We start from the raw sequence: 27,535 nt of genomic DNA, 5'->3' as shown, positions 1-27,535 counted from the left end.
TATATAAAATTGAAAAGTTTTTCATAAATAAATTCACAGATTTAAGATTAAAAAGGAAACAATTAACTGGGGGAAAAAATCTTTGCAACAAGTTTCTCTGATGAGGGTCTCATTTCCAAGATATTTAAGGAACTGATTCAAAAGTACAAGAATAAGGGCATTTCCCCAATTCAAATATAGTCTAAAGATATGAACAGATAGTTTTCAAGGGAAAAAACCCAGACTACTTATAGTCATATGAAAAAAATGTTCCAAATCCCTCTTAACTAGAGAAATGCAAATTAAAGCAGTTCTGAGATTCCATCTCACATTCAAAGATGATAAAAGAGGAAGATGATAAATGGAGAAGACTGTGGGGAAAACACAGATTGTTGTATTGTTGGTGGAGTTGTGAATGGGTCCAACCATTCTGGAAAGCAGTTTGGAAATATACACAAAAGATTATCAAACAGTGTGTAGCTAAATCCATACCCAAAAGAGATCAAAGAAGTAGGAAAACAGTCTATATGTACATAAATATTTATAGCAACCCTTTTTAGTAACCCTGGTAATTCAAGGGATGGCCATCTAATGCGGATTGGCTGAATAAATTGTGGGATACAAATGTGATAGAATACTATGGTGTTGTAAGAAATGAGGAAATAGATGAAAAAAGACATGAAAAGATTTCGGTGAACTGATAAAGAGTGAGGTAATTACAACCACAAGAACAGTTTATAATGTGACATTAAAACTATTTTTTAAAAAACTTTGAAGATTTTTATGAACTGATGAATCAAATGAGCAGAACCAGGAGGAAAAAAATACTGTTAAGACAAACAAGTTTGAAAGCTATAAAAGAACTTTGATCAATAAAATGATGATCATGATTCAAAAGGACTGATGGGGAAACATGCTATGTACATTTAAAGTACAGAATGGGAAAATGTGTGTGTGTGAGTGTGTGTGTCTGTGTGTGTGCATGAGTGTGTGTGTCTGTGTGTGTGTCTGTGTGTATGTGAGTGTGTGTGAGTGCGTGTGTGTATATGTGTGTATGCATGTGTGAGTATGTGTGTGTGTATATATGTGTGTTTGAGTGTGTGCGAGTGAGTGTATGTGTATGTGTGAGTGTATGTGCATGAGTGTGAGTGTGTGTGCATGTGCATGCATGTGAGTGTGTGAGTGTGTGTATATGTGTGTGTATGTGTGTGTGAGTGTGTGTGTGTGAGTGTGTGTGTATGTGTGTGTGTGTGTGTGTGTGTGTGTGTGTGTGTGTGTGTGTGTGTGTACTGCCAATGGGGGAACTGTTTGGCTTAACTATGCACATTTGTTACAAGGAATTTCTCTCTCTCTCTTCTTCAATGGGTTTGGGGAGGGAGAGAGAATAGATTTTTGTTAGTTAAAAAAAATTTAAAGATAGAGATGGAGGATACAGGTATGGAATGCTGCATTCATTTTCAGATGAGGGTTAGTTTTGCTTCATTGTTTTTCTTTGTTATAAGAAAGCTCTCATTTGTTACAAGAGAGCAGGAGTAATCTGGAAGTGTTTGTAATGTAAAATCAAAATACAATCCATTAAACTTTTTAAAAAATTGAACAAATATCTCCCAGTTCCAAATCCCATGCTCTTTTCACTAACTTCAGCTTTTCTAACTTAACTGAAGCCAGAGAGGGGAAGGGAGGTAAAAAATAGAGTTGAATAAGCTCTAAAGAACTCTGCAAGTAAAAACCTCCAGGAAGATACTTCACTGGGCATATGCTAACTGCTCGAATAACAGCTTTCTCTTTTTTTAATTGATTTTTTAGATTACCTAGATTTCTTCCTGTCTCCTTCTTCTCCCCCTCATCCCTCAGAGAGCCATATCTTATAACAAATATTAAAAAAAAAATAAAGAGGAAAAAGAGAAAAAAATTCAGCAAAACTAGTCCATACGATAAACAAATCCAAAATGACATGCAGTGTCCTATCGCCTTATACCCCCATCTCTGTGAAAGAGCCAGGATGGGTATATTTTTATAGATCTTCCTTGGAACTAAGTTTGGTCTTTATAATTTTGCAGTCTCATTTTTGATTGCTTTGTGGTTGTGGTTCTTTCCATTCACACTGTTGAAGTCATGTGTATAGTGTGTTTTTGCCTGAGCTCACTTTGCTTCGCATCAGTTCATATAAGTTTTCCCATGCTTCTCTGTATTCATCATGTTCGTCACATCTTACAACACAATAAATAGGTCATTATTCCCTTGCCATAGTTTGTTCAGCCATCTCCCAATGGGCCTCTGCATTGTTTGCAGTTCTTTGATACTGTGCAAAGTGCAGTTATCCTTATTATGCTATATAAAGAGCCTTTCTTTTAGTCAATGACCTCCTTGGGGCAGATCTGGAATCGATTTTTTAGTCCATTTGTTTTTCTACCATGGCTCAGCAGAAGTTGAACAAACTATGTGGGTCCCCTGAAGGCACATGTCTTGGGTGATTCCATGATGATGATGGTGGTGGTGGTGGTGGTGCGGTGTGTGTTTGCTGAAGAATCTCTGTTCTTTTAATCTTCTTCACTCACTCCACACTCCGTGTGTGTGTGTGTGTGTGTGTGTGTGTGTGTGTGCATGTGTGCGTGTTTGTGCATGCTCAAGCACCTGAGCTGGTGTTTAGCTTTGCCTTTTTCTTGTCTTCCCTCCAGTTCCCAGGATAGACTGTAGTTTCCCATAGCTAGTGATGGTAGAAGCTTGGGAGCCCTGTCAGGAATAGGGGTGAGGAAAGATATCTCTGAAGGCAAACCTGGAATAGTGGAAAGAGATCTAGATTTGGGGTTGGGGAACTGGGGTCAAATCCCAGTTCTGGCAATTGCTGTGTGACTAAAGGCAAATCATTTGGTCTTTCTGAGCTCCATGGGGATGGGGATATTTGCACGGGTACCTCACAGGGTTGTTATGGGGAAAGTTGTTTCATAAACCTGAAAGCTGGGAGGCAATCTGAGCGCTCATCCCTTCTGGCCAGCAGCCCAACCCTCCCCACCCCATCTGGGTCTGTGTCTGGGAGTTGGATCCCTTTCCTATGAGAAGAGGAAGCAGCAGTGGCCCAAGGATCTGGGGAGGTGCCCAGCCTGTTGTGGGGCAGCCCTTCTATCCTTTACAATGGTTCTCTCCCTCAGATTCATGCTTGCAGGAGATAACCCGGTGGGCGTGGAGCTGGACTCTGGCCTCATTTTTAGTTATGCCCCATGACAATTGGGAGGATGAGCTGCCTCCTTTCCTTCAGGGTATCGACTGCTTTATTTTCCACAAGTTTCAGGGGAGCTGGTCTTGTCTGTGATCAAAGGTACCATCACACTTCCTCTTCTCTCCTGCCTTCAGGGCTCTGGAGGGGCAGCACGGCCCAAATCCCCTCCCCTTGGGCTCTCTTCCCTCCCTCACAATGTCTGCATTGTTCATCTGAGCCCAAGATGGACAACTGGCTGACACAGGTCCAGTGGGTGGGGACTTGTGGACAGATAGTCAGGCCTCTGCTCATACTTCAGGACCCACAGGGAGCTGAAATACATAACTTCCCTACCTTCTATTCTCCCTCCCCTACCCCCTACTTCCCCCACCTGCCATCTCAGGATCATCTCCATATCAGCTCTCTCTCTCTGTGCCTCTTTCTCTCGGTCTCCCTCTGTCTCCTGTCAGCCTCTTAAGAGGTCTCTATCTTTCTGTCTCTGTTTCTCTCTCTGTCTGTGTGTGTCTTTCTGTTTTTCTGTCTCTGTCTTTCTCTCTCTGTCTCCCATCAGCCTCTCAGTCTCTCTCTCTCTCTCCCTGTCTCTCTCTGTGTCCCTCTGTGTCCCATCAGCCTCTTAAGAGGTCTCTATCTTTCTGTCTCTCTGTTTCTCTATCTCTCTGTGTGTCTCTCTCTTTCTGTCTCTGTCTTTGTCTCTCTCTCTCTCTGTCTCCCATCAGCCTTTCAGTCTCTGTCTCTCTGTTTCTGTCTGGGCACTGGTGAATTCCTCTTGCACTGTGACTCAGGTAGCTCCTCATTTCCTTCTCCTGGTACTCCTCCTGTCCCTGGGGGTTGGGCCACCAGCTCTGAGGTAGGGGAGTCATACGCCACAGTTCCTTCTCTTGAGGCCTGCTTGGACTACTCACTGTCCCTCTTTCACATCCTGTGCTTTTCCACCTTGGTACACCCTGCTCCCTGTTGAGTCCCTGCCCATCCTCTAAGCCCAATTTAAGTATCACTTCTTATATGAAGTCTTTCCATACCCCCAAATTCAAAATAAATATTCTCCTCTCAGATCTCACACATTTGGCTTAGTTCATTTATGTATTATTTTGTACCATAGCTTAATATAATTCTATATTATTTTGTGTTCAATACAGTATCTTCATGCAAGAAATAAATTAAACTGTTGAATTAAATGACCAAAGGCTTTTGCTGGGGGAGCATTGCTTGCTCTCTGATAACAGAGTAGGTTGGCACCCCTGGGCCTTCATCACAACACCTGGAAAGGTATGTAAAGAAAAGGCTTAGGGGTGAGGTGCTAGCATCTACCCACTACCCAGCCCAACCCAGCCTATTCCTTACCTCCCGATCATCCAGGTCAATCTTGTTCCCCAGTACCACCATGGGGAAAACTTGCTCTGTGGGCACTGTTTTCTGGAGAATGTCCCCCCTCCAGGTGTCCAGGGCATGGAAAGAGTCTCGATCAGTGACATCAAAGGCCAGGATGCAGCCATCTGAGCCTTTGTAGAAGGTGGACACCATGGAGCGGAACCGCTCCTGACCTCCTGTGTCCCATATCTGGAAAGGAAAACCCCAGCATACACTTGGAAGAAGCAGCTTGAGGAAGGTTCACATGTCAGCTTTCATCCAAACTTTCCTTTCTCTCTCTGGTCATTAGATTGTAAGCTCCTTGAAGGCAGGGGCTGTCTTTTGCCTTTTTTAGTGTCCCTAGTGCTTAGCACAGTGCCTGGCACATAGTAGGTGCTAAATAAATATTGATTGATTGATTGGTTGACTGGTTTGGTCAAGGAGCCAACACTTTGGTTCACTCTCAAGCCATCCCTTGTCCCCTTCTGATTTGGAACATTATAATATCTTTGCATTGTCCATTTAACTTTTGGAAAGCACTTTCATATTCATTATGTCATTTTCTCTTCACAAAATGCTTGTGAGGTAGGTAGGACAGGGATTATAATCCCACTTGACAGATGAGGAAATTGAGGTGCACTGAGGTCAAATAACCTGCCTAGCATTAGCAGTTAATTTCAAATTCAAATTCCAGAGATATTTATAAAGTGTCTAGGAACACTGGATCATGGGATCATAAATCTAGAGCTGTAAGGGATCTAGGACAGCTAGGTGGCTCAGTGGAAAGAGCTCCAGGCCTAGAGTCAGGAAGACTTCTCTTCCAGAATTCAAACCAAGGCTCAGACACTAACTGTGTGACCCTAGGCAAGTCACTTAACCCTGTTTGCCTCAGTTTATTTACCTGTAAAATGAGCTAGAGAGGGAAATGACAAATGAGTACGATTGCCAAGAAAACCCCAAATAGGGTCATAAAGAGTAGGACATGACTGAAAACAACTAAACAACAACTAGGGACATCCAGTTCAACCCTCTCATGAGGACCTAAGGTTCTATTGTGTTTAAGGCTAAGTGCTGAGGGTACAAAGACATAAACAAAACAGTCTCTACCCTCAAGAACTGCCAGAACTAATGGGAGGATAATCAATCAAGCCAGTACTAGAATCCAAACTTACAGATTTATTATCAGTGCTTTTTTCCTCTAGACCCCCTGGTACTCTAGTATATGACTGATGGATGTAGGTGGATCTGAGTCAGCCCAAGGGACCTGGGAGGATTTGTATCTGTCCAAACACAGAGGGGAGGGGTAGCCTTGCTCACCTGTAACTTCAAGGTTGTGTTGTCTACCATGATGATTTTGGAGAGGATGCTGGCCCCCAGGGTGGTCTGATAATCCTCGTAGAAAGTCTTGTGTACATACTGATTCAAGAGGGAGGTCTTTCCCACTCTGAGGGGACATAGAGATACACACACACGCACACACACACACACACACACACACACACACACACACATCTCAAAATCTTTTCATGGTTCTCAGGGCTCTGTTTCATTCTGTGGAGGCCAGTCCCCAGAGTTCTTGGTCCTGGACTCGGTCTGTGAGGGACAGCTCCTTATGTCCAGACATAATTTCTTAGAGCTGGAAATCTTTTGGGAACAGCTCCCGGAAGAGGGACTAGTCAAGATGGTGGGTGGAGGAGAGTTCCTCAAGGTATTTGGTAAGGAAAATGTTTCAGACCCAGTTAAAGTTTGGGAGGGAGGCAGCTCCCTTAGGTCATGACCATCATCATTTTCATCACTCATTAAAGTAGTATGGTCTACTGCAAATCACTTCAACTCTGTGCATGGATTTTCTCATCAGTCAAGTGGGGATAATAATACCTGCTCCACCTATTAGCAGTTAGTGTAAGAATCAAACAATTTAATAGATGTGTCATAGGCCACAGGATTTAGGGCTGGAAGGGAATTAGGAAATCATCTAATTCCGACAAGGAAACTGACACAGAGAAGGGGAATGATTTGCCTGAGCAAATTAACGAGTTGGTAACTGAATTGGGATTGGAATTCAGGTTTTCTGATTTTAAAAGTTCATGCTTTGAAAGTATTATACATTTGTAATGTAAGGTGATAGGACTATCAAAATCATTATTATTAACAATAGTCAATGAGAGGCAGCATGGTGTAGTGTATACTATTTTGTACTTTCAGCCAGGAAGACCTGAGTTCAAATCGTGACTCTGACGCTCACTAGAGCGTCAGAGACTATCAGTAAATAACTTAGTCTCAGCCTTTTCTCCTTGAGGAGCTACCCACATCTCTCATATCCATCCCCTTCTCCACACTAAAAGGGCCAACACCATGCTTCAAACCCTCATCATGTGGACTAATTGGTCTCTGCCTCTAGCCTCAATTTTCTCTAACTCAGCCCTCACTCAGCTGACAATTGATATTCTTAAAGCCCAGGTATGACCATGTCACTCACCTGCTCAGAAAACTCCAGTGGTTTCTTATTGCCTTTAAGAAAAAATTCAGACTTCTCTGTATGGCTTAAAAACTTCTTTGCAATGTGGCACCAGTCTACCTTAACAGGTTGGTAGCAAGGTACTCTCCATCACGGACTATATGTCCTAGATTAATTGATCTACTTTCTTGTCCCCATATACAACATTCCATCACCATCTGTATGTTTTTGTCTGGACTGTCCCCTGTACTCAAGCACTCCCTCCTCACCTTTGCTTCATAGACTTCCTAGCTTCCTTCAAAACTCTGCTCAAGGAAATCTTTCCTGATCCTCCCAGTTACAAGAGCCATCTCCTGGAAATTACTTTGTATCTTGGTGTGTATTTAAATGTATTTATTTGTGTATATGTTACTCTTCCCAATAGAATATAACTTTCTTGGGGTCAGAGAAGGTTTAATTTTGTCTTTATATTGCCAATGCCTTGCATATGGTAGGCATTTAATAAATGCTTAGTGAATGAACGAATGGAATTTCCACACCAAGTGCACCTACACTGGAGAAAGTATAGATTCTTGATGTATAAATGTAATAATATTGATATATTGTGCTAAGTACGGAGGATTCAAATGTAAAAAACAATAGAATCCTTTTTGTCAAGGAGGTTACAATTTAGAGCGTGTGTGTGTGTGTGTGTGTATGAACTGCTCACAAGTTATCAATAGTAATAGCCTTATGTTACCATAGCACTTTTAATGTTTTAGAAGCATTTCACATCTGTCTTCACATCTGATCCTAAAAACCACCCTCTAAGGAAATGAATCAGGTATTATTATCTCCATTTGGCAGATGTAAAAAGTAAGGCACAGAGCAATTAAATAACTAAGTTCAACTCGTTAACTGGAAGAATCAAGACCAGAGGTCAGGTCTCTTGACGCCTAGCCTCGAACCCCTGGACAGGACTGCTTCCTATTACACATATGACTGGTATGGCCATGGGAAAGACATTTAATTTAGCAAGACTCCCTTCCTAGTGTAACCCCCAAGCTCAGGGACTCCCAGAAGGTAGAGCTGAGTGGAAGACATCTATCTCATTATCCTTGGGGCAAGGGACTGTTCCCAGTCAGATACAATTGCATTCATTCTGGAACTGGATGTAGAGCAGGCTTCGTCTTACCCTAGGGCTCCAATAATGATGAGCTTCAGGTCGACCTTTCTCCTTGGGTCCATAGAGGAACTGGGAAACCTGTGGGAAGAGAAAAATAAGTCACACTTTGGTTCCAGTGTCCATGGTGGTCTTACTCACCCAGACCGATTGCCTTCTGATTAGTGTTTCCTCATTTGACATACCCTGGAACAACTTGCTCTTGGCCCAGAACTCAGGTTGACTTGTTTTCCTCTTAAAGAAAAGAAAGCCCCCTTTACATTTTTTAAACTGGAGGGGGGAGTCCAGAGTATTACTATCTCATGGTCCAACAAATGCTCACTAAGTTGACTCTGTGACATCTAGGAAGGTAAGGCTGGGACCAAACACTGAAGAACCCCTGACAGCCAGGGTTAGGGCACATGGAGAATAGGATAAAGGTCTGATATAAGGGACCAAGGATGGTTCTGTCTTAGAGGTTTTGGGAGGGATGATATAAGTTACCCGGTGTTTCTACGTTCAATGTGGAATCCCTCCTTCCTCCTCTTTGTGCATTAATGATGCTCTTTGCAAAATAGAAAAGTTATTTCAGTGTGTTTCCAATCTCAAATCCACTTGCATACCATCTCCCAGGGCTGTCCCTTCTTTCATTTCCAGGCAGCTCAATGGAACCTGGACTTGAGGACCTCAGTGGCCTAGAACTTTTCACCACTGCTATTGCTTAAGGTGGAGCATGAAGCCAGAAGCCCTTGAGATCTTTTAGCATTTGTCTTCTGGTCATTGTACATATGGACACACTGAGGCACAGAGAAGTATAAAGACCAAAGTTATACATATCTGTTTGGAGAATCAGCATGGAGGAATGGGTTTAAATCAAGCTTCTGAAATGTACTGTGTGTTCTTGGAGGCAATCACTTCACCTTTGTGAGTTTTAGTTGACCCCATCTATAAAATGGGGATAATATACCTCTAGGACTTCTAAGAATTAAAGACTAATAATTGAAATTCATATAACATTTAAAATGTGCAAAACACATTATATAAATAGACAAATGGGAACTTTAAAGCAGTACCCAATAAATGTCAGTTATTACGTTATAATTATTATACACTAATAACATCTAAAAGAGAACTCCATAGGTCATTGTATCTATCCCCCTGTCCCAAGCTATGATGAAAGCTTCTAGGCAGCTGAAATATCTAATATTTTGAAGACGATACATGGAACTCTGAGTAGCAGAACCTTCCACTGTCACTATCCTTAAGGGAGCAACTCCTGTGACAATTGGTCTACCAACCTAGCTCTTACCAATACCAACATCTGACCCAATGCCATGACAAACAGGTGAATTCAGGAGCACTCCATCGCACAATCCCCAGGCCACCGACCCTGTTTTCAGCCCAGTCACTGAAGTGATCATTCAGGGTAGCAATTCCTGTGGAGAAGGGCTAACCAGACTCACCAAAAGCCTATTAACTGACACTCACCCATTAGGGTAGGAAAGCCAGTCTAATTGCAGTCACAAGGGACCCTAAGGGAGGGGACAGAAGGTGGCATGTGCCAGGCAAGTCAAATGGACCACCACTTCCCCTTAGACTTGGATGGACCTTGAACTGAAGAACCTTGAGAATAGTGGACACCCTCCTTCTAGCCTTATTCCCACAACCATCAGCCAGGACTCAAGCCCTGTGGAGATGCAGCCTGGAAATGCTTCCGTAGATATAATAATCCTTGACTAATTAGTATCCATGGATCCTGAAGATTTAAATCAATCAATAAACTTTTATTAAGCACTTAGTATGTGCCTGATACTGTTCTAGGCTCTGGGGACATTAAAAGAGGCAAAGGGCAGTCCCTGGCCTCAAGAAACTCATAATCTAATGACTTGGAAAAGAAAGTTCTTACAAAGTAAAAAAAAAAAATACGCAGCAGAGAACAAGGGAAAACTTACAAGAAATCAAAGAAAAGATGGACAGCATTCAACATAATGTGTAATATTTATCATACAAGCTTTCTTGAAATGAAATTCATTGTTACATATTTTGAATCTCTTATGTTCTTCTATGCACATGATATTCTTCCCTCCTTTTTTACTTTGTATTTAAGTTCCAATGTTTAAGTTTGTGATATGTTTTTGTCTCTTTATTCTATTCTGTATTTGTGTTCTGGAGTTTGAATATAAAATAAAAGCATTTTAAAAAAGAAAAGAAAAAATGAAAATACAAAAGAGAAAAAAAGAGAAAGTTCTTGCTGCTAAAGTCCTTGGCACTGTCAACATCAGAAATATAGTTTTATTAATGAAAATAATATTAAAGAGGCATTACCATCTTTTTTGCCATTATAACCCAAGGAACATGAGGGTTTTCCATGGACATCTCCTTTATATATTGTCTCTCCTTATTAGGATGTGAGTTCCTCGAAAACAGGGATTATCTTTTCTGTTTTTACCCCCCAGTACTGAACACAGTGCTCTGAATGTAGCAGATGCTTAATAAATACTTTGTTACTCATTCACTCATTTACTTATCATGAATCAGAAGGTATGAGTAGAATGCAGAGCTATAATCTCATCCCTCACCTGAATTGAAAATCCAGCAGTCGACTTCCAGCGCCAAGATGGCAGAGTGAGGAAGGACCCCCTCCAAATCCCTCCCAAATTCCCCTCCATACAACTAGAAAATCACCTCAGAATTGATCTAAGAGAAGGGAAGCAGCTCATCAGCCCAGAAAAAGAGGTCTGCCTCACTTGGGTAGGAGGGGAGAGAAGTCCAAGAGCAGCAGCAGCAGCCAGTCTCACAGTAAGGGGCCTGAAGCAAGGTTCCAAGCCTGGGATGATCCACCAGGGAGGCCCTCCTCCTACACACCAATAGCCCCCTTAGCAAGTGTGCAGTCTGTGTAGCATAGCAAGGACCAACCCCAGCCACCCTACCACCAGTACAAGCCACTAACTAGGCCTTGACTCCACTGTTGACCAGAAGTGAAGCTCTACCCTGGGGTTGGCCAATAGTAAGACCCTGCCCCTGGGGCCTACCAGCAGAGAGACCCTGTTTCCATAGCAATCCAACAACAGGGTCCCACCCCTGGAGCAGGTGAGTAGCTACACTCCATACCCAAGGGAAACCAACAAGGAGGCCCCACCCCAATACAAGCCAGAAGGGAACCCTACCCTCCAGAGAAAGTAAGCAGCTAAGCCTTGAAGCCCAGTGAAATCCAGCAGCAAGACCCAGAGCCCCAGCATAAAAAGCTTGTGACATTACAGGACCAGTGCTCAACTTTTACATAAAAACACCAAGTCACAAGAAAGGCAGAAAAATGAGCAAAAAAATAAATTAAAAAAGAGCTTGCCTATAGAAAGTTACTATGGTGATAGGGAGGATCAAGGCATAAAATTAGAAGAGGACAATAGTGTCAAAATGGCTACATGTGAAGCCTCAGAGGAAAGTATAATTTAGTATCAGGCCCAAAAAAAATTTTGGGAAGAGCTTAAAAAGGATTTGAAAAAGTAAATTAGAGAGGTAGAAGAAAAACTGGGAAAAGGAATGAGAGTAACGAAAGAGAATTATGAAAAAAGAGTCAATAGCATAGGGAAAGATATACGAAAATATACCAAGGAAAATAACTCCCTAAAAAAAATAGAATTGGCCAAATGGAAAAGGAAGTTTACAAAAGCTCACTGAAGAAAATAATTCCTTATAATTTAGAATTGAACAAGTGGAAACTAATAACTCTATAAGGCACTAAGATATGATAAAATAAAAAGTAAAAAAAAATAGAAGAAATGTTAAATTTCTCATTGGAAAAACAAGTGACCCACAAAATAGATGTAGGAGAGAAAATATAAGAAGTATTGGGCTATCTGAAAGCTATGATTAAAAAAAAGGAAAGCCTGGACAACATCTTTCAAAAAATTACCAAAGAAAACTGCCCTAATATATTAGAAGAAGAGGACAAAATAGAAATTGAAATAATACACCAATCATTGCCTGAAAGATGTCCCAAAATAAAAACTCCCAGGAACATCATAGCCAAATTCCAGAACTCACAGATCAAGAAGAAGGTATTGCAAACAGTCAAAAAGAAACAATTCAAATGTTATTGAGCTACAGTCAGGATTACATAGGATTTAGAAGCTTCCACATTAAGGAACCATAGGGCTTGGAATATGATACAATGGAAGGCAAATGAGTTAGATTTACAACCAAGAATCACCTACCCAGCAAAATAAACATAATCTTTCTGGGGGGGCGGGAAATGGATATTTAATGAAATAGAAGACTTTCAAGTACTTCTAATTAAAAGACTTTAGAGTTGAATAAAAAATTTTACCTCCAAATACAAGACTCAAGGGAAATATAAAAAGATAAAAAAAAAGAAACAAGAAAGAGAAAACATAAGAAATTCAATAAGGTCAAACTGTTTATATTTCTACATGGCAAGATAATACTTGTAACTCTTAACTTTATGACTATAAGAGCAATTAGAAGAAGTATATGTAGACAAAGAGTGTGCTTACAAGGTGACTTTGATGGGATGATACCCCAAAAAACAAAATAAAAGCATGAGAAAAAAAATTGCACTGGAAGAAAAAAGGTGGGGGAGATTGAATTGGATAAATTATCTTAAAAGAGGCATGATAGAGTTATTATAGTGAAGGGGAAGATGGTGGGGGCTAGGGGTGTTGGCAGGCAAGTCTTAAACCTTACTCTCATCAAAACTGACTCAAAGAGGGAATAACATAGGCACACAATTGGATATAAAAATCTATCTTACCCTATAAGGAAGTAAGAAGGGGCAGGGGGGACTGACAAAAGAGAGGGTATTTTGGGAAAGGCAGTGATCAGAAGTAAAATACTTGTGAGGAGGGAAAGGATGGGGGAATAAAAGAGAGAGGGGGATAAACAAGCAAAAAATAACATGGAGGGAAATACACAGTTATCACAACTATAAATGTGAATGAGATAAGCTCACCCATAAAACATAGACACCCATAAAAAATAAAATCAGAATCCTACAATATGTTGTTTACAAGAAACATATTTGAGGCAGAGAGAAACACACAGAGTAAAGGTAAGGGGCTAGGGCAAAGTCTATTACGCTTCAGCTGAAGCAGAGAAAGTAGGGGTAGCAACCATGATCTCAGACAAAGCAAAAGCAAAAATAGATCTAATTAAAAGAGATAAAGAAGGAAACTATATCTTGCTGAAAGGTACAATAGACAAAGAAGTCATATCAATACTAAACATACATGCACCAAATGGTACAACATTTAAATTTTTGAAGGAGAAGTTGAATGAGTAAGTAATAGGAGGAAATAGATAATAAAACTGTACTGGTGGGGAACCTCAACTTTCCTCTCTCAGAACTAGATAAATCTAATAAAAAATAAACAAGGAAGAGGTAAAGGAGGTGAATAAAATTCTGGAAAACTTAGACATGATAGATCTCTGGAGAACACTGAATAGGAACAAAAATGAATATACCTTTTTTGCAGCAGTACTTGGCAGCTGTACTAAAATTGACCATGTGTTAGGACATAAATACTTCACAATCAAATGCAGAAAAGCAGAAATAGTAAATGCATCCTTTTAAGATCACAATGCAATAAAAATTACATTTAATAATAGATAATGGAGAGATTAAAAATTAATTGGAAATTAAATAATTTAATCTTAAAAACAAGTGGGTCCGAGAACAAATCATAGGAAAAAATCAATAATTTTGTTAAAAAATGACAATGATGAGACAATAAAACAGAAAAAAAGCAGATCAATGAATTGGACATGCAACTAAAAAAAACAGAAAAAGAAATTAAAAGCCCGCAATTAGATGCCAAATTGGAAATCCTGAAAATCAAAGAAAAGCTTGATAAAACTGAAAGCAAGAAAATCATTGAACTAATAAATAAAATTAGATGTTGGTTTTATGGGAAAAAACCCAACAAAATAGATAATTCGTTGATTAACTTGATTTTTAAAAAAGGAAAGAAGAAAATCAAATTGCTAGTATCAAAAATGAAAGGGGGTGACCAATGAAGAGGAAATTACAACAATTGTAAGGAGCTATTTGCCCAGTTACATGCCAATAAATTTGACAATCTAAATGAAATGAATGAATATCTATAAAAATATGAATTACCCAGAAGAAGAAGAAGAAATAAAATACTTAACAGAAGAAGAAATAAAATACTTAAATAATCCAATCTTAGAAAAAGAAATTGAAGAAGCCATCAGTGAACTTCCTAAGAAAAAATCCCCAGGACTAGACGAATTCATAAGTGAATTCTGCCAAATATTTAAAGAAAAATTAATTCCAATACTATATAAACTATTTGGAAAGGTACATGCTACAAATATGGTGTTGACATGCAAATAACGAAGAGCCAAAACAGAGAAAGAAAATTATACACCAACTTTCCTAATGCATATTGATACAAAATTTTTAAATAAAATGCTAGGAAAGAGATCACAAGTAATATGTTACAAGGATGATACATTATGACCAAGTAGGAATTATACGAGGAATACAGGATGGGTTCAATATTAGGAAAACTGTCAGCATAATTGACCATATCATTAACAAAATCAGGGGAAATCATATGATTATCTCAACAGGTGCTTAAAAGCCTTTGACAAAATACAGCTCCCATTCCTATTAAAAACACTAGAGAACATAGGAATAAGCGGAGTTTACTTTAAAATGATAAGTAATATTTATCTAAAACCATCAGCAAACATTATCTGTAATGGAGATAAGCTAGAAAGAAGCCTTTCCAGTACAATCAGGGGTAAAGCAAGGATGCCCATTATCACCTTTATTATTCAATATTGTCCTAGAAATGTTAGCTACAGCAATAGGAAAATAAAAACAAATGAAAGAAATTAGAATAGGCAACAAAGAAACAAAACTATCACTCTTTACAGATGATATGATGTTATACTTAGAAAATTCTACAGAATCAACTTAAAAACTCCTTGAAATTATTAACAATTTCAGCAAAGTTGCAGGATACAAAATAAACCCATATAAATCCTCAGTATTTCTACATATTACTAACAAAGTCTAGTATCAAGAGATAGAAAAAGAATTTCATTAAAAATAACTGTAGGGAATATAAAATATTTGGAGTCTATTTTTCACTTTCATTTTTTTTCTTTTATTTGAGTTTTCTTGTACAAAATGACTAAGATGGAAATATTTTACATAATGGCACATGTATAACCTTTATCTGATTGCTTACCCTTTCAGGGAGGGGGGAGGAGAGGGAGGAAAAGAAGGGTAGAATTTGAAACTCAAAACTTTAATTAAAAATGTTTAAAAATTGGAAGAAAAAAAGGAAAACCCAACAATCCGTTGTTATGTATCATTGATCTCTCGCTGCTACATCATGTTGCCTTTTAAATACTGTATGTTAACAACAACGATGATGATGATGATGATGAAGATGAAGAAAATAGTAGCAACTTACATTTATATGGTTAGAAAAGACTTTCTCTTCCAACATCTAATTTGATCCCTACATTATGAGATAACCAGAACTGGTATTATTAACCCTGTTTTGCCAGATGAGGAAACTGAGTCTTGCTTACCTATATTAGAGGAAGGATTATACAGAACAGTAGATAATACCCTCATTTCTATTCTGCTTTGCAATACATAGGCTTGGATTTGAGTCTCAGCACAACCACTTATGGTGTGATAACAAGCAGCCTCATTAAACCTCAGTTTCCTCTTCTGCAGAGGAGGGTTAACAATATCAGTTCTGGTTATTTTCACAGACTTGTTGTGAGAATCAAATTAGATCATGAAAGTGAAAGCCTTTTCTAACCATATAAATGTAAGCTATTATTATTTTTATTATAACTCTATATCATAGGATTTATTATTTTTTAAAAATTAATTTGTTTTCAGTTTTCTACAATCACTTCCCTATATCTTGGATTTTCTCCCCCTCCTTCCCCACTCCTTTCCACCTCCCTCCACCCTCTCTCCCTGAGATGAATGCAATCTTATATAGGTTCTACACACGCATTCTTATTAAATACATTTTCATCTTAGTCATGTTTCATAGAGGTATCATAGGATTTAAAAGGCAAAATGGTATAATGGACAGCAATCCAAGATTAGAATCAGAAAGGCTTGAATTTAAGCCCTTTCTGAGAAACATGCTAGCTGTGTCAGCAAGTCATCCAATTTTTCAGTGTCTCAGGCAACCTTTTATAGCAGCACTTCTTAAAGTGTGGACCATGGACCCCTGGGAGGTCCCAAGATTCTTTCAAAGGTTCTGTAAGGTCAAAACTACTATTATCTTAATAATAACAATAATATTTGCCTATTAAAATACTCCTCCTTTTTCCAGCTACCTATCTGTGTGAAGCCAGATTTTCTTTGTATCCTTCAAACAGAAAAATGTATTGAGATAGACTGCAGAAGCAGATAGGAGATTCCCCTGTCTTCCATTAAATGAGACATTTAAGAGATTTACAAAATATTTAAAGCAGTGCCACTCTTCTCACTATTTTTTTTTGTTTTGGAAAATGTAGCTATTTTTCATGAAAGTGTGCTATTTATGTTAACATGTGGGGCAATGAGGTGTTGTAGTGGATAGAGCGCTGGGTCTAGAATCAGACTCATTTTCCTGAGTTCAAATCTGACCTCAAACACTTACTAACTGTGTGACCCTGGGCAAGTCAATGAACCCTCTTTGCCTCAGTTTCCTCCTCTGTAAAATGAACTGAAAAAGAAAACAGCAAGCCACTCCAGTGTCTCCGCCAAGAAAACCCCAAAATGGGGCCATGAAGAGTCAGATATGACTGAAAAACAACTGAACAATAACATATTAACATGTAACAGGCTTATTATTGTTATTTTTAATGAATTAGTAAATAAAGGACTTAAAATTTTATTAGTTTCAATTTCTAATAGGTAAATATCAATAGATATAACACACATAAAAGGTCTTTGGGGTCCTCAGTAATTTTTAAGGGTATAAGGAGACCTCCATGATGGAAAATGCTATCTACCTTCAGAGAGAGAACTGATGAACTCTGAGTGCAGACTGAAACATAGTTTTTTCACTTTCTTTCTTTTTCTTTTTTTTTGGGTGTGTGTGTGTGTGTTTTCTTTTGAAATATGGCTAATACGGAAATATGTTTTGCATGACTTCACATGTATAGTCACATGTACAATCACATTGTATGCCTTCTTGATTGGGAAGGAGAGAATTTGGAACTCAAAATTTTAAGAAATGACAATTTTTTTAACACATAATTGGAAATATTTAATGAAATAAAATATATAGTAAAAAAGAGAAAGTACCACAATATTTTTGCAGAAGCATAAGGGATCCTGAGACCAAACAATTTGAAAACTCCAGGTTTCTTATTTCTAAGACCATAAAATAGAGATGAACTTCCACATAGGAGTTTCCTTAATCAAATGAAATCATAGGTTGGGACCAAAAAAAAAAATAGTCAGAGAATTTAGAGCTGAATGGTACTTCAGAGCTCATTTAATCCAGCTCCCGAAATTTATGGATGAAGCAATAGTTTTTGTTGGTTTACACATTTATTTATTTATTGTGGGATAGTTCAGTTAGAGTCAGTGAGGTCAAAAGTATTGGTCTGGTCTTCTTGCAGACTATGCCCAGAAAGAGCTCTGTCCCACAGCCAGAGGCTGCACCTTCAACCTGGGTCAAGTTTCTCCTAGGTGTGGGTCCTGGGCCATGGGAAGGACTGGCAAAGCAGGGAAAAATAACCCAATGTTTGTGGAGCGATGGACCTTGAATATCAATGTTGACTTAGGAAAAGGCTCAGGAGTCTCTGTCGACTGTTTCCTAAGGACACTTGCCCAAGAGGCTGCACTGGCCAACAAAGTACTGGGCATCCCTGAGAAGGTGTTAGAAACAAAGGAAAATGTTCCCCTGCCTTGTGTATAAAGCTATGGGGGAATCTCAACTTGGAACACTTCGTGAGATTTCGTTTTACTTTTACTTTACTTTTTTGTTTTACTTTAGCTCCCAATAGATCTGCAGAGTTGGTGGATGTCTAAAGAGGGATATTTAAAATGATCCAGGGGATAGGGGTTAAGAATGGGGGAGTCCTTGCTATATGGAAGCTTCTCCTTTCTTTGAGGGAAAGGAAGACATTACTTTGTTCACCTTTGGATCTTCTCTTATCATAATGTCTCATGTATCAAGCAGTCAGTCAGTAGGCACTTATTTGTCCTTCCTTCTCGAAGAGGAGTGAAGTGATGCCATGACATGCATGTGAATTGGACCTAAGTGAGGGAGGGCTGAGCAAAGTCATCAGCCTCACTTTTTCCTCCTGAGTCAGCTGGGTCCAGTGATGAGATATGGATCAGGACAAATAGAGATGACCCAGGATGCAGTGGGAGACCTTGGCCTTTAAACTAAAGTCTTCGTCTTCTAGGCACTAAGATAAGCAGCAGAGATACAAAGAAAGGCAAAAACAGGCTTGGCCCTCAGGGAGCTCACATTTTAATAGGGTAGACAACATATAAGTAACTACACATGTTATGTAAATAACAGTGCAAATAGAAGGTGATGCCAGGGGAGGAAGGTGGTTGGGTGGAGAGTAAGAACATTCTGGGAGTGGGGGACAGCCAGTACAAATGTGTGGAGTGAGGAGATGGATCAGATGTGCGATTTGAACTCAGGTCTTCTGATTCCAAAGCCGGTGATTCTTTCCCCTGAACCTCACTGCCTCCATGATCATTGGTAAATCAAGGAACCTCTCAGTGTCCCAGGCAACTCTCTTAAGGTGATAAGTCACAGATAAGTTGCTAATCTGCATTCTTGAAGGGGAGAGATTTCTATACTGAGAAAAGTCACAAGTCTGGAAACTCACCCTCTCCAGGTCCCAAGAGTTTGCATAGTGAAAGTATAATTTTTAAAAACAATGAAAATAATAAGCCACCTTTATGTAGTTCTTTAGGGCTTACAAAGCCGTTGTGCCTTGTGAGGTAGGAAGCACAAATATTATCCTTATTTTGGGGAAAACTGAGTCTCAGAGAAGCTAAAACTTATTACCCCAAGAAGTTGTACAAGCCAGATTTGAATTCAGATCTTTCTGACTCCAAGGCCATTTGGTGTTCTATCCACCACGCTACCTTTTTGTTATTCAGTCATTTCAATCATGTTGACTTTTCGTGACCCCATCTTGGCAGATACAGGAGTGATTTACCATTTCCTTCTCCAGTTCATTTTACAGATGAGGAAACTGAGTCAAACAGGGTTAAGTGACTTGCCCAGGGTCACACAGTAAGTGTCTGAGGCTAGATTTAAACTCAGAAAGATGAGCCTCCCCGATTCCAAGCCTAGTGCTCTATCCTCTGTGCCACCTAGCTACCCAAGAGGCAACTGTGCTAGAAAGTCATTAAAACTCTGACTGTCCCACAATCAAGACACACCATCTCTCAGCTCGAGGCATTCTCTCTGTCTCCCATTCTCTCTGGAATTATCTCCTTCCTCAAGTCCATGTACTGACCTCTCTGGCTTCCTTTAAGTACCAACTAACATCCCATCTTCCACAAGAGCCTTCCTCAGCCCCTCTTCATTCCAATGCCTTCCCTCTTTTAATTGCGCATCTTATTAATCCTATACCTAACTCACTTTGTATGTATTTGTTGGCATGTTGTTCTCCCATTGGATTGTAAGCTCCTTAAGAGTAGGACTGTCTTTTGTCTCTTTTTGTATCTGTAGTGCTTAGCACAGGGCCTGGCACGTGGCAGGTATCTAACAAATGTCTATTGATTGAAAGATAAATGATTCTAAACTGCTGCCCCAAATCAGGCAACGCACACACCAGCATTATTATGAAGACTGACCATAATAATCAACTTGTATTTTCCCCTTTCCTACCCAAGGTTATTTTGCAAGCTTTGTGTGTGTGTGTGTGTATGTGTGTGTTTACACACACACACAAATATATGTATACATATATATATACACATGCATAGATACAAACACACACATATATATGTATATATACAGAGAGAGAGAGGGAGAGAGAGAAAAAGAGACAGAGAGAGAGAGAAAGAGAGAAGGGAGAGATGTTAATCCCTCATTAAAACTTAAGCTGCTCGAGGGCAAAGACTGTTTCATTTTCTTCTTTTCTTTCTTTGTACTGCTTAGTTTGGTTGGCTGATATGTCATTTCTAGGTTTTACAAGTGCTTTCTACGAAACAGCCCTATGAGGCAAGTAGTTCAAATCCCAAGTACAAAGTATCCCCAAAGTCCTAGTGCAGTTTCAAGCTTTAATAACTTCAGAAGTATAAATACTACAAAACCTGGGAGAAAAAGCTTTTGAAAGTCTAATGATTTAAATTTCATTTACTTATTTATTTTTCTGACTTTTGAATGCTAAATTTAAATGTTTTATTTTGAAAAGATGGGGTATCCTGTCATTATTCATTGAGTTTGTGATAGTTTCAGGGTAACAGTTTCTCGGACTCATGGATCTGTAGGGGAGGACCTCTTGCTTGGCCACCTTGGTCACCTGACCTATTCCTACTGGACTTTTTTTGGTGGGGTCACATCAAAACTGTCATGTATGCATAAAAACTTCATCCTTTGAATGATTCTAAGGCTAAGATCACAAATCCTTTAAGTCATTGTTGAAAATTTTACGAAGTTAAAAAAATTAAATAAAATGATATCTAGTAGAAAAAACAATTATGCTAAATTTCAAAGAGAAGTATAACTTCTCAAATGCTGCTTTTTGTAAATTTGTAGCATTTATACTTTTAAAGTTTAATAAAGCTTAAAAATGAACTAAGATATTTAGGATACCCTGTATTATTATTCTCAGTAGGGAAAAGAAGAGCAAGCGTTTCAATTAAAAAGCATTTATTAAGCACCTATTATGTAGGAATTCTATCTAAATAAGAACAAAATAAATACAAGTAATATTTGTAAGGGAGGCATTCTCTTTTATCTCCCTGCTGCCAAGGCTTGCTGAGTTTACCTTCATAACATCTTTCATCTACCTTCCATTCTATCCTCTGACACTGCCCCCACCTTCATGATCATTATCTCATGTCTGGATTATTACAACAGGGGGAGATGAGGTATCCCTATCACAGCTCTCTTCCCACTACAATCCAACTCAGTATTATAGGAATCTTCCTGAAAGTCACTTAACTCTATTTACCTCAGTTTCCCCATCTGCAAAATGGGTCTTCACAGGTCTGACAATGTTGCCCACCTAGTCAATAACTTCCGTGGCTCCCTGTCATCTCCAGGATCAACTATAAAATTTTCTGTTTGACATTCAAAGCTTGTTGTAACCAGCCCCCTCTCCTTTCAAACTTTCTTACTCCTCAAGCAGAAAGCTGGGAAACAGCCAGTGTTTCTGATAAAGGTGCCATTTCTAAATTTTATAGAGAACTGAGTCAAATTTTTAAGAATACAAGTCATTCCCCAGTTGATAAATGGTCAAAGGATATGAACAGATAGTTTTCAGATGAAGAAATTAAAGCTACCTATAGTCATATGAAAAAATGTTCTAAATCAGTATTGATTAGAGGGATGCAAATTAAAACAACTCTGAGGTACCACCTCACACCTATGAGCATGGCTAATATGATGGAAAAGGAAAATGTTGGATATCGGAGGGAATGTGGGAAAATTGGGACACTAATGTACTGTTGGTGGAGTTGTGAACTGATCCAACTATTCTGGGAAGCAATTTGGAACTATGCCCAAAGGTTTATAAAACTATGCATACCCTTTGATCCAGGAATACCAAAGAAATCATATAAATATTTTTGTATAAATATTTATAAATAATTTGTAATTTATATTGTATTTAAATTTATAAATAAAAATAAATATTTTTGTATAAAAATATTTGCAACAGTTTTGTTTGTGGCAAAGGGCAGCACAGGTCCTACAGTGTGACCTGGCAAATCATTTAACCTCCCTTGACCTCAATTTCCACACCTGTGAAATGGGGGATTTGGATTAGATGGCCACTTTTGCCTTTCTTTATATCCCTACTTAGCATAGTGTCTGGTACCTAGTAGGCACTTCATAAATGCTTACTGACTGACGGGCACCAGTAGCTGGGAGATGGCAGGGCAGTTGATCAGGAAAGGCTTTGTGTAGGGCAATGTTGTGTATTACAGCTATGTGTTTCTTATCTAAAGAGACAAGTACGCAGTCTCCATATTACAGGAAAATGAATAAATGTTTGTTGAATGAATAAGCATTGGACTCTTCATTAAAGGATTTGGGTTTAAATTCTGCTTTGTTGTTGTTGTTCAGTCTACTCTGATTCTTTAAGAATCTTGGCAAAGATATTGGAGTGGTCTGTCATTTCCTTCTCTGGCTCATTTTATTTTATTAAATTATTTTATTTGTTTTCAGTGTTCTACAATCACTTCCATATATCTTAGATTTTTTTCCCCTCCTTCCTTCTCTTTCCCCCCTGCCTTCTCACTCCCTTTCTGAGACAGCATACAATCTTATATAGGTTCTACACATACATTCCTATTAAATACATTTTCACCTTAGTCATGTTGCATAGAAGAATAAAATGAATGGGAGAAATCATAAAACAAAACAAACCATAATACCAAAGAAAATGGTCTGCTTCATTCTGCAATCAAATTCCATAGTTCTTTCTCTGGATGTGGAAGGCATTTTGCCTCTAGTCCACTGGGAATTTTTTAAGTCCTTGCATTGCAATGAAGTACTGAATCTACCAGAAAAAATCCTCGCACACTGTGGTTGTTGCTGTGTACAAAGTTCTCCTGGTTCTGCTCCTTTCATTCAGCATCAGATCATATAAATCTTTCCAGGCCTCTCTGAAGTCTTTCCATTCATCATTTCTTACAGCACAATAGTATTCCATTACATTCATATACCACAATTTATTCAGCCATTCCCCAATGATGGGCATCCCCTTGATTTCCAGTTTTTGGCCACCACAAAGAGACCTGCTATAAATATTTTTGTATGTGTGGTCTGGCTCATTTTACAGATGGAGAAACTGAGGTAAACAGAGTTAAGTGACTTGCCTAGGGTCACACAGCTAGTAAGTGTCTGAGGCCAGATTCGAAGTCAGGAAGTTTAGTCCTTGGGACTCCAGGCCCAGCACTCTATCCACTGTACCACCTATCTGTCCCTTTAAATTCTGCTACCAAAGAATTAAACTATGTTGTGGTAGAGTGAAATTCTACTATAACATATCTGATGTTGGGTACATCACTTCATTCTTCAGGGTTGTGGTTTCCTCATTCCTCTTTTATAAAGTAGGGGAAAGTACTTGGATTGACTGATATCTAAGGCTCCTTTCAATACTAGATTCTATGAGGAAACTGGCTCAGAGAGGTTTTGCCACCTAAGTATCAGAGCCAGGATTTTAACCCAGATCTCCTGGATCCAAATGCAGCCCTTTCTTATGAGGGAGCCAGCTGTTGTTCATTTGTTTGCTCAGCTCCTTGCCATGAGTCTGGTGACCTTGTAAAACCTTATCCAATCCACATGCCTGAGCATTAGCAGGGCTGACTCAGACACAAAGAGTCTTACCCTAGTGAGGGCCACTGGGTGACTCACCCTGAAGAAGGTCCTCTAGAGCTGGAATTCACAGAAGGCCCTCTTTCAATAACCTCGTCTCTTGTACTTTCCCTTCTAGCCCAAGTCATCAGAGGTAAACTGATGGAGGGATTCTATCAAGAGCCAGCAGGTTCCCTCCCTTTGGAGAGCAGGAATGGTCAAGGGGAGAACACTGGGCATTGGGAAGGTCACAACATAGACCTGGCAGTCAATCCATCTGTCCTCTTTTTTCCGCCTCCTCCTCCAATGGGAATCATTTCCCTGCATTAACCATCACCTAGGACAGGGACACATTCTCTCTCCCTCAGCCCTGCGCTGCTTTCTCTTCACTGAGAGTTGCCTGAAATTGGACACTATGACAGTCTGAATCTCTTGGGTCTGAAAAGAAACTAAAATAGGTGGTATCTGCCATTATTTTAAAGAAATCAGTGAAAATCATGGACCACAATGATTATTTTGAAGATTAACAATCAGTTAAAACACTCAGTCTTTCTCTTTTCCTGCCTCCATTTGCAAGTATGGTCAGATAATACCGAGTGGATAAATATTTAATGTTCTCTACTTCCTACTTTTAATTTTGTCTCCTCACTTAGAGTGTAAGTTCTTGTGCACAGGGACCATGGGTCATACTTTTAATACTAGAGTCCTAGAGTGCTAGAAGCAGAAAAGACTTCACAGACCACATGGTCCATTCTTCTTGAAAGACAGTATGGTATAGTGCAAAGAGGGCTGAACTGACAGGTAGGAGAGACATGAGTTTGAATCCTGCCACACCCCCTTGCCGGTTGTAAGATTCTACCATGGGTTGTATCACTCAATCTTTGTTTTCTAAAATAGGATCATTTAAATATTCTATTTCCTCTTTCATTAATATGGGCGATTTATATTTTTGTAAATATTCATCGATTTTGCTTACATTATCAGATTTATCACAGTCTCTCAGTCTATTTCTTCATCTATAAAGTGAGAATAATGATACTGTGAATAATGACAATAATTCTGTGAAGTGTGGATTTAGTCAAAGGGTTGCACTTGAGGACCTAGAGGGCTACCTGTGGCCTAGAAGCTGCAGGTTCCCCACCCCTGTTTAAAAGTATTAGTTAGAACTGGAAGGGACTTTATAAGTCCTCTGGTCCATCCAGTCCAATCCCCTTGAGGGTCCCCATGCCACAGTGGATTGAGGGTCCACATCTGATAATAATGCCTGGGTAACCTGGAAAAGTTGTTGAATCTTTCATCACTCTAGGTAATTCTCTAAGATTACAGTTCACAGCCAACAGTGAAGAATGCCTTACATCCATGCAAATGCATATCTGGGTCAAAAAAATCCCAAAGTTCAACCCTAATACCCTACAGTAATCAATTCACAGTCCTGTTACCATGATCAACTGAAATAACATATGTAAAACACATTGACTACTTGAAAAGGGAAGAAACATAGTGGAGTTGGATGACATCTGTGAAAATCCTACTGTGTGACCTGGGAAATCATTTAACCTCCCTTGGTCTCAGTTTCCACATCTGTAAAATGAAGGCTTTGGATTAGATGGGGCCCATTCCAAGCTCAAAATTTATGATCCTATGGAAATGGTATGTGATTTCTAGCTAATTATTATTTTCTCTAAAATAAGAAGAATGGGACCCAGAGAGGGAAGGTGACTTCCTAGGCGTCTCACAGCTAAAAAGTATGGCGCTGAATATGAGGCCAGATCCTTTGACTTCCAAGATAATACCGAGTGGATTAGTATTTAATGTTCTCTGCTTCCTACTTTTAATTTTGTCTCCTCACTTAGAGTGTAAGTTCCTTGTACGCAGGGACCATGGGTCATACTTTTAGTACTAGAGTCCCAGAATGCTAGAGGAAGAAAGGACTTCACAGCCCACATGGTCCACTCTTCTTGAAAGGCAGTATGGTACTGCCATACATGAATCATAGAGTATTAGAGCTGCGAAGGCCACTGAGTCCAAAAATTGATCAAATTAGCCAAAGGAATGAATCTCTAACTGTGGAATTTTAGAAACTGTGACAGCACCTGGGAAAGGGGGATTTTTGGTGACCAGCAGGGCAGGTGACAGCAGAATATTTAGGGCAGTAGGTGCACAGACACCACAACTGTGGTGCCCTTTCTATTGTGTGTGACTCAAAGTTGAAATGGGGGCCCCAATGAAAGGGGCTAAAGGACTCAGTGCTTCTGGTCAGACTCCCTACAGGCCTTGCTCTGTTAGTTGGCCGGATTCCTGACTCAGCAGTTCTTTCATGCACAATCTTGACTACTTCAGGAGGGATCAGGCTGTTGCTTCCTGTTTAAGAACCCAGCCCTGCCCAGCTCAAGCTCAGCCCTGGGCTCTCCTTGAAAAGGAGGGAGTTGGGGGTGGGGAGGGGAAGAGCTCAACAGTGCCAAAGCTGTTTCTGAAACATCTGCCCTGGCAACTCCCTTGCGGACCAGGCATTGTTCCTTTAGGGTGGGTATTTTTGCCAGCACCTTTGTAGTTGGATCTAAACCCCTGAGCACCCAGGTTCACTCTAGTTCCCCTTTGGGAAGTCAGGACACACCAAGACAGACAAACAGACAGACTGACCGAGAGGCTGACACGCGGCCATGAAACTAACACGTTACTCACAGGCAGCGGCGGCTGTCCAGCAGCTCGGATCAGGGCAGCCACACTGGCCAGGCAGGGGGTGTGAGGCTTCGGGGAGTCCCTCAGGGATACCAGAGGAGGGAAAGAAGCTTGGAAGGAAAGAGGCAAGAAGATAAAATAAGACAGGCCACCTCCTCCAACAGTTTTTCCCCTATTCCTCTCATGCACAGACATGGGGAAAATTGCAAAAGAGGCTGAGTCCGATGACATCAACACCGTGGGCGGAGGGGGGAGAGCCAATGCTCTGAGTTGCTGCGATTCTGTCCCTGGAGAATAATTTCATTCAAAAGGGAGTCTGGGGGTTTGAGGAAGTGAAGCTTCAACATGGAGCAAGTGGGGGCACAAGTCTGTGCCTGTTATGAGTGGTGGCAGAAAGGGGAGGGAAAGAGAGTTATCTTGCGGGCATGGGGGTGGAGGTGGGGAGAATGACTTCTCCTTGGGTTTCCACAGAACAGATCCAAAGACTTACAACTTTTGCCTCTGCAGCTGGAACCTACCCAGGAATTTGAAAATGTGTCCTTTCTGGGGGCGGGAGACTGGAAATCCTGTATTCATGTGCCTATGAGATGCTGTTAGAAGACTAGGCATGTGAACTCAGTGAAAGATCAGGCATCCCAAAGCACAGGTGGAGTGAGTGGAAATATTGGGTAAGAATTTAAGGAACCTAATCTCAGATCTCTGGATCCCTCCCTCTGTTAGGCTCTCCCGTCTTCCTTCCTCTCCCCGTACCCCCAACTCTTAGCCCTAACAGACACATGTGAGATGTTGGGCAAGTTCTTACAAATCGTTACCACAAGGGTGGGAGGTTTAAAGAGACCAGATGGGTGAGTTGGTTTGGGTTCCTTGGGAAAATGAAGCTGTTTAAGGTGCTGCTTGGATTAGACTAAGAACTGGTAACGCTGGGCTTCCTGGAACAAAGGCTCCAGTAATTACTGTCTGTGGAGCAGAGCAGGAAAGAATGTGACCAGCAATTGGCTTCATTCACACAGCTTCTTCAGGCTGTAAGGGACCTCCAGAGGTCCACTCTCACCTCTAAAATAATCTCTAGGGTCCCTTGAAGCTCTACAGTCTTTGAACCTATTTAGTATTTTGCTTTGGGTTTACAGGCTAGATATCTTGTTCAAAGACCAAGCCTTAAGCCCAATTCACTGCAGAGTTCATAGATTGGACATCAG

At 39.9% G+C, this 27,535-nt stretch overlaps 1 protein-coding gene across 1 annotated transcript in view; it reads right to left on the bottom strand.

The window, feature by feature from the left end:
- The window catches only part of RAB7B (RAB7B, member RAS oncogene family), a 32,570-nt gene extending 5,987 nt beyond the window's left edge, over window positions 1-26,583 (bottom strand). Inside the window, exons 1-4 of the mRNA XM_072648028.1 lie at window positions 26,343-26,583; window positions 8,176-8,244; window positions 5,861-5,987; window positions 4,538-4,753 (exon numbers count right to left, since the gene is read on the bottom strand). Coding sequence (XP_072504129.1) covers window positions 4,538-4,753; window positions 5,861-5,987; window positions 8,176-8,228 — 396 coding nt within the window. The 5' untranslated portion in view covers window positions 8,229-8,244; window positions 26,343-26,583. The remainder of the gene's footprint in view (window positions 1-4,537; window positions 4,754-5,860; window positions 5,988-8,175; window positions 8,245-26,342) is intronic.
- Between the last annotated feature and the right edge of the window lie 952 nt (window positions 26,584-27,535).

This window comes from Notamacropus eugenii, chromosome 2 (genome assembly GCF_028372415.1).
Source record: "Notamacropus eugenii isolate mMacEug1 chromosome 2, mMacEug1.pri_v2, whole genome shotgun sequence".
Taxonomy (NCBI): domain Eukaryota; kingdom Metazoa; phylum Chordata; class Mammalia; order Diprotodontia; family Macropodidae; genus Notamacropus; species Notamacropus eugenii.
This window is presented reverse-complemented; position numbering and strand designations above follow the sequence as displayed.